This window comes from Zerene cesonia, chromosome 14 (assembly GCF_012273895.1).
Source record: "Zerene cesonia ecotype Mississippi chromosome 14, Zerene_cesonia_1.1, whole genome shotgun sequence".
NCBI lineage: Eukaryota > Metazoa > Arthropoda > Insecta > Lepidoptera > Pieridae > Zerene > Zerene cesonia.
The window spans coordinates 8,762,735-8,770,216 of NC_052115.1; the positions used below are offsets into that span (position 1 = coordinate 8,762,735).

General features: G+C 40.8%; 1 protein-coding gene across 1 annotated transcript in view; it reads right to left on the bottom strand.

Moving 5' to 3' along the window:
• Positions 1-3,214: 3,214 nt before the first annotated feature.
• The window catches only part of LOC119831660 (basigin), a 7,289-nt gene continuing 3,021 nt past the window's right edge, over positions 3,215-7,482 (bottom strand). Inside the window, exons 2-5 of the mRNA XM_038355106.1 lie at positions 7,042-7,320; positions 5,436-5,806; positions 4,213-4,580; positions 3,215-4,069 (exon numbers count right to left, since the gene is read on the bottom strand). Coding sequence (XP_038211034.1) covers positions 4,057-4,069; positions 4,213-4,580; positions 5,436-5,806; positions 7,042-7,320 — 1,031 coding nt within the window. The 3' untranslated portion in view covers positions 3,215-4,056. The remainder of the gene's footprint in view (positions 4,070-4,212; positions 4,581-5,435; positions 5,807-7,041; positions 7,321-7,482) is intronic.

A 7,482-nucleotide genomic window follows, 5' to 3' on the forward strand; every position in this document is an offset into this window, starting at 1 on the left:
TGACTTACATAACTTGTAATCATAATTATCGTAGTTTTTAAGGATTAATCGTTACCTTGTATGTTATTTGTGTTGACACTAACAAAATTACTATTTGTGATACGTATAAATAAAATGATTAAATGAAATTAGACGCGTTACATATTGCATTACAGTTATATATGTATATATATATATAAGCGTGTCTGAGAGAGGCAAATGCATTTTTTCATCTGTAAGTATTTGAATGTTATCTAGATAGATAGAGGCGATATAATGAACGATAAAGTTAAAAGAATGGCGAGATAAAATAATAGGGTGTATCCCAAAAGCCACGACAGTCACGATAAAGATAGTACCTATAGCTAGAGCTGCAACGATGTTCCTACGAAACTTTCGAAACGGCTCAATCACACAAACTATTCATTTATCGCAATACAGGTTACTCTGTAACCTAGCAAAGATATGAACCTTAAATTGTTATGTTTGTACTGATATATTCAGCTATAAGTTTAGGTTAAGTGTTTGATTTAATAATAAATGAAACGAATAAACGAATAAAAATTCCATTAAATAGTTTTATTTGTAAACCATTTTCGATTGGATGAACTGATGACCACAGAACTCTTTACTGTTAACATACACTACTACAAAAAACATTTAGAAAATATATTTTTCTAAATGTTGTTATCTAAGTACAGACGACACATAGAACCTATTTCTTTCTTACTTTCAACCACCAGAAAATCGGTTACAAGGTAATTTATCCCATTTGATTTGATTTGCCTTACCGTTCGTAGTTACAAAAGTATATTAATGTGATATCACTGACAAAGCAAAAATATGAGTAGGTATAGCAATTTGGAGCGACTTGATTTGAAATGAAAGTGTAATCGCATTCAACTAGTTTGCATCCTAAATTTAAGTCAGGACGTTTTTTGCCTGGCTGAATCGTATAAAAGCCTTATTAGAAACGCATTTAGGAAGGTGTAATTGCATTTAGTTACTAAAATTTATTATTAAACAGTTGTCCAACATTTTTCAGTGATATATTTAGTCAGTAAGGTTTGGTATAATTAAGGCATTTCTTTTATTTAAACCTTAATACGAATCTTTCTTTGGCATTTAAACTTAGAACAATCTAACATTTATTGATATGCAAAAAGATCTCGAATTTATTAGTAGATAATTTCTGATACCGTTGGTATCACTTATAATAGCCATTATCTCATTTAGTATAAAATTTAGTTTAGCCTAGTATAGTATTAATTATCTGTGGTGTAGTATAAAGGTTCTAGTCTGTCTAGCAGTATGTACGAAAAGATCTTATACGCTGTTGGCAACAGGGCAATTCCGCGATAGTTGCTACATTTCTTTCATTAACTGGGCAGATGATTCCCGTATTCCAATCTTTTGGTTGAACCTGTTCATCCCTTTTTGAGGACTTCATATACCTTGAGTGTACAACTCACACCGCTCCACTTTGCTTCCACACTTCAGGAGGCACGCCGTCAATACCTGGGTGCTTTATTATTTTTGAGCCGCATAATTGCTTTGTGCACTTTTTCGAATGTGGGAGGGAGTACTTCTACCATGTTATCCTCCTTTTCCCTGATAATTTCGACTTGAGGGAGTGGACAATTAAGTAGGGTCTGGAAATAATTTTAATGTCATCACTATCGGTGATAAAGTTCCCATTTCCGTCCTCCAACGTTTGGGTTGAGGGTCGGTATCCTTTTTTTGTGATTCTAACTTCTTGATAAAATTTTCTTGAATCAAACAAGATGAATTAGCTTAAAATATTCCGAAACTGGGAGGCAGGGGAGGGCAGCTGCCCCCCTGGATATCGTATACCTCTCTACTCTCTATTGTTATTGATTAAAATTTTTATTTTGCAGAACAATATATTTACATACTTTTGTTAACGGTATGGGCGATTAATTCACGGAAGACGTCATAAACCGTTTAGCTGAAGGTCCTCGGGAGTTACTTTTAAAATAGGACAAGGATCTTAAACGACTAAGGAGACTAAGTTCTCCTAAATACCTACCTAATTAAAGAATCTAAATAAAGAAATGCTTATTGTTATTATATTTTCTGTTTATTTATTTGACTTTTTTTCTACAAAGCATTTGCAGGATAACTTGGGTGTTTTCCTTATATATATTGTAGGTGTCTTCGTGTGGTGTGTAAGACAAAACAAGCGCGCGGGACCTGGCTTAAAAAATTTTGATATGCCCTCCTCTAGCCCAGAACGGTACCAGGGTACGCCCATGCTCGTGCCCGTGAACAAAGCCTCGGCTTTTAGTAAAAATAAGTTTATGATATGGACATAATACTTTGCTTTCCGAATTTCCGCAGATATCGTAGATCCAACATCAAAATATGTTCCAGATAATGAATATTAAAAGTCGGCAGAAAATGCCCGTTAGACTGAAGAACTTTTGCTTATTCTGCTATGTTATAGTGTAGCTGGGCTGTTAAGAGTCCACATCGGGAAATTGAAATTTTCGACTCTTATAAGTCAACAGAAAATGCCCATCCGACTGAACAATGTTTGCTGAGATGCTATTCCCATACATGTTATATAGCGTGGCCGGGTTCGTGGATTTCTATATCAGGTATTTCAGATCTGCAGTTCTTGTTATGGCACTCATTTTATATCTTTAATTTTTTTTTTATTACGGTTTTTAATCAGGTGTTCCAGTTTCCGTAATAAATTATAGCCCTGTATGTTGCCCAAATTGAATACCTATGTTATAAGTACAACAAAAAAAAAAAACTTTCATTCAAATCGGTTCAGTATTGACGAAGGTTACCGTATGCAAACAGACAATGTCTTTTTTTTGGTTTCATGTAGTGTTTTCAAATCCAACTCTTTCACTACTTTTTTTTGACATAATTTTTTGTTTTGTTACTGTTTTTTCGTGATTGGTTTTCGCCTGACTTTGCCGTTCAATGAACGTTAGATAGCATAACATGAAGGCTTGACTTCCTAACCGGTAGCAAATGTTAAAGCTATGTCAAGGCGATTCAAAAATGCTTTTAGAAATTTAATAATTATTTGAAGTTTGACAAAATATGTACGTAGCATTTTAGAATACTATAAATGCTTATGGAATCCATACCATTGGGATATGTATTATGTATGTAGTACGGGGTGACTAATTAAACCTACGCTTACAAACATATCGTAATGTGTATAGGAGTAGAGGGCATATAAATAAAAGAAATGTTGGTTATTGTAACTTTATTGGTGGTTTAATCACAGCGTCTCATCACACGACAGGTTCTATGGAAGTGTTGCTACTCGCCGTCTCACAAGCGGCTCAACACAAGCGGTTCGAAGCTATTGCGTTCGCTACTCATCTAGTTTCTTTACTTATTTTTTAATTCCTATTCGACAAGTTTATCCTAAAATTAGTCTAAACGTACTGCGTTCTAAGATGGCAATCACGATAACGCAACACTTGCTTTATTTGCTCGTATAACAATGGCATAAATAAGTTCTTGTCGATAACAAAATCACAAACGCTCAGATAAAATAAGATTTCTTTAAATAAACAGGTGAATTCCCCGTCTTAAGCGATCGCGTCGTATCTCTGAGACAACATTCGCAAGGTCGAACAGCAACATTAACCGTGTTTCAAACTTTTATATAAGATTCAAATGTTAATTAATAAAAATACAACAAATAACTCGAGCAAAATATATTATTAAGTACACTAATGTGAAACCGATAACAACGTAAGCTGACGATTGAATATCTTTATAGATTATATGTTTTGATTAAGAAAGATAAAGATAAAATATATTACAATGATTTTATTTACACGAGTTAAACAAAAGGGTATTCGGTTGGAGGCCGGCGGGGACGTTGTCTACGGAGCAGCTGGCGCGCACAATATACATATTTATAACTAAATAACAATCTTATAATTTTTGGTACTTCATTATAACTGAAAAAATCTCGATATTGCAATTACGCAGCAGATCACTGCGTCGTCGCTGCTGGCCATCTACCCCATCCCCCCTCTAGCCGCTCCGCCTCCCTCTGCTGTGGACGGCTCCGAAGACTTACGACTTCTTCCTGTGAAACATTTATGTTCAGAATTAAAATTTTCTCGAGGTACGTTTGACATTTTACAATGTGGGAAAAGAGACGTACAAAAACTCTTTTTAAGGCTAAGGTTCTATATATCGGGTTAGGTTAGGGGTGTACTACACACTCACTGGTCGTGGTTGTCGGTGTCGGAGTCGTCGAGGTCGGGCTTGGTGCGGCGCTTCTCGTAGACGAGGATGATGGCGCAGAGCACGAACACCTCGGCGCAGATGCCGAGGAAGGGCCAGAGCGCCGCGTACATGTCCTTGACGCGCAGCGTGGTGAGCGCGGCGGCGGGCGCGCGCGGCGCGGCGCAGCGGTAGCGGCCCGCGTCGGCGCGCGCCGCCGCCTCCAGCACGAGCGCGCCGTCGGGCACGCCCTGCTCGCTGGCGCCCAGCGACACGCGCGCGCCCAGCGCCGCCACGTCCGTGAAGTTGCCCTCCTCGTCCGTCGCGTTCGAGTAGCTCCACTGCACGCGCGGGTACGGCTTGCCGATCACCTGCCATAGCGCACCACATGCAAACGTGTTAAGTGGTCACCGCCGCACAAAAATACTATCTATGTACACTTTTCAGTGTGGGATATAATCATCGATAGTGATTTTTTAACAAAAAATCTAAACCGCCTTCCAAATCCTGAGAACTAGTCCAAATATGGCCACATGAAAGTCACAAGCTTTTAAATAAAAAAAAAAACATAAAACATTTCACCCAGTAATAAGTTATGCGGTAACACACAAAAAACTAAAATTGCAGTCGAATTGATACCTTTTAAATTTTTGAGTCGGTTGAAAATAAGAAAAATAACAAAGAAAGCAACGTGTAATAAGATGGAAATGGACAGATCTAAACAACGAAACCATTTGTTTAGATCTATCAATTACCTACTTACATGTACCTTTACGAAGGGCAACATTTCTGTCCTCTTCATTAATTAACACGAAAACAGATTTAAATGTACATATAAAGTTAAATGATAATTTTAACTATAAATGTAATAAGATCAGAAGCTTAGAAAGATTAATCGAAACGAGCATTAGAAATTTTGAAATCTATTTAAATATTATCCTCACAATCTCAGTAATCATTCTATAGGAAAGACGGAATTACTTTGTACCTAACTAACTAACGTCAACTCGAAAATCGAATATAACTTCAGTAGTAACTACAGATTAGGCCTCACACGGCACTCAATAGGTTAATTTAATATTTGTCAAATGATTTTTTCATTCACTTGTGCCTAATTTGCAGAAAAAAAAATTGCAAAACGATATTTAAAAATAACTGCGTGAGCTGGAAGTCGAGTCCGGGCGCATTGCGGTTCAATGAGTATGAGCAAATGAATATGAACGTACCCGGCAAGTGAGCTTAAGCTTCTGCCCCTCGACGACGTTGCTGTTGGCGGGCAGCTTGAGGTGCGGGCGGCCGCGCACGTCCCACAGCTGCTGCTGCGGCTGGCCGGCCAGCGCGCACGAGTAGTTGCCGAAGTCGTCCTCCACGGCGCGCGCCACCTTGAACTCGGCGCCGCCGTGATCCAGCTGGTAGCGCTCCTTCATCTCCCAGACCTCCTCGAGCGCCGTGCCGTTCTTCTTCCACACGTAGGCGAGCCCGCCGTCGTTAGGCAGCTCGCAGCGCAGCGTGATGTTGGAGCGCACGTCGAACAGCAGCTCGCGCGCCGCCTCCGAGCTGCGCTCCTCCGCCGCCGGGCTGGCCGAGCTCGCCTCGCCTGTGCACACCCAGCGACGGTCAATTCGCGCAATTAGGTCGGCGTCCTCGCCGGCAATTGTTCTAATCCGTCCGTTGGTGACGCATTCTTAGCCGTACGCGAACTACGTTGTTTAAATGCATAGCCAAGAAATTAGAAGTAATCGAGGCTCGATTAGGAGTTTATTAGACGTAGTGAATTAATAAAAGAACATTTGTATCAAATAAAATACGAATCGTGTTTCGATAGGCCAAACTGCGACCGTTGAAAGGGGGTAGTGATCAAGGAAAACACGAGTCTTTATTACTACTTATAAAGAACTTCTCTCATTCAAAGAACAATGGCGGAATAATAGTTGATATGACGTCTCACGTAATTAATGGACGCCCCCGAGATCGAGTGATCGGGATGTTCATAAAGTTATTGTTTTTATTAAATAGTAGGGATAAAGATCAAATAATGAATGTTACCGGCATTATTTATTATGTAAAATACTTTTATTTTTAACTTTGTGATGATATTGTATATATATATACATATGGTACATATTATTATGGTTATCAATTGTTTACGTTAACTAAAAATTAATATGTTTATTTATTTATGTTCGTGATTGTACCTCGATGGTTTCGTATATTCCTATTAGAGACTAAATAATATTTGTTCCCTAAGCTGATTTTACTCAAATCGTATAAAAAAGAACAAGTTTTATTACTGCAAAAAATAGAATATTATTATATTATAGAGTATAATGGATCACCACCCTTTTCGGCCACGGCTTGGACTACCTGATAAGTTAAACATTAATCGATATTATGTGTCAATATACGCTTACGCTTTAATGTATTAATGAGAAAGAAGACAATTACTAGATATTTTAAAAATATAATATAGTGGTGCAAAAAAATCAGAAAGCGATCGGTTAGTCGCGCGCACACGCACGACGACGCGCTCGTGCCTTTGAAAACATCAAGACGCGTGTGCGACGCGAAACGATCCAACGGATGCCCAAAATGTAAACTTCGAAAATAACAAAAAGCTCTACAATGCGGCACGGATAACGACGTGCACGACGACTACTCCAATCATACCGAGCGATCACGTACGATACAACTACAACAAAGCGAGAATCTAACGACACGACAGTGATGAGCGAGACGAGAACGAAGCGACTAACTACGGGAAGGCGACGAGTTTGGCGTCGGGCGACATTACTACGCTACAGAGCGGTGAGGCGAGCGCATGCGCGGCGGTACCGGCGGGGGCAGGCGGCTGCACCAGCACGCGCACGCGCTGGTCGCGCTCAGGCGTGCACGTGTAGGTGCCGGCCAGGTGCGCGCGCGCGGCCGCGGCCCGCAGGCGCGCCGTGAGCCGGCCGTCGGGCGCCGGCGCCTCCGCCACGGGCCGCATCTCGGGGGGCAGCGCGCCGCCGTCGCGCCGCCACTCGGCGCGCTGCTCTGGCCGCAGCCGGCACTCCACCGTGAGCGGCGCGCCCGCCGACACGCGCACCACCGTCTCGCGCTCCGCCTCGCCCTCTGCGCACCACGCACGCGACCACTTCACAACGTTATCTCCTCCACCCCACACCCCGTTACGCGCAATGCTACTTGCCACGTTCCAAATTCCAATACCGATTATACTAAACGATACATAATCCAATCATTTATACACATTGTTCCCACTATTGCTAGCCTCAT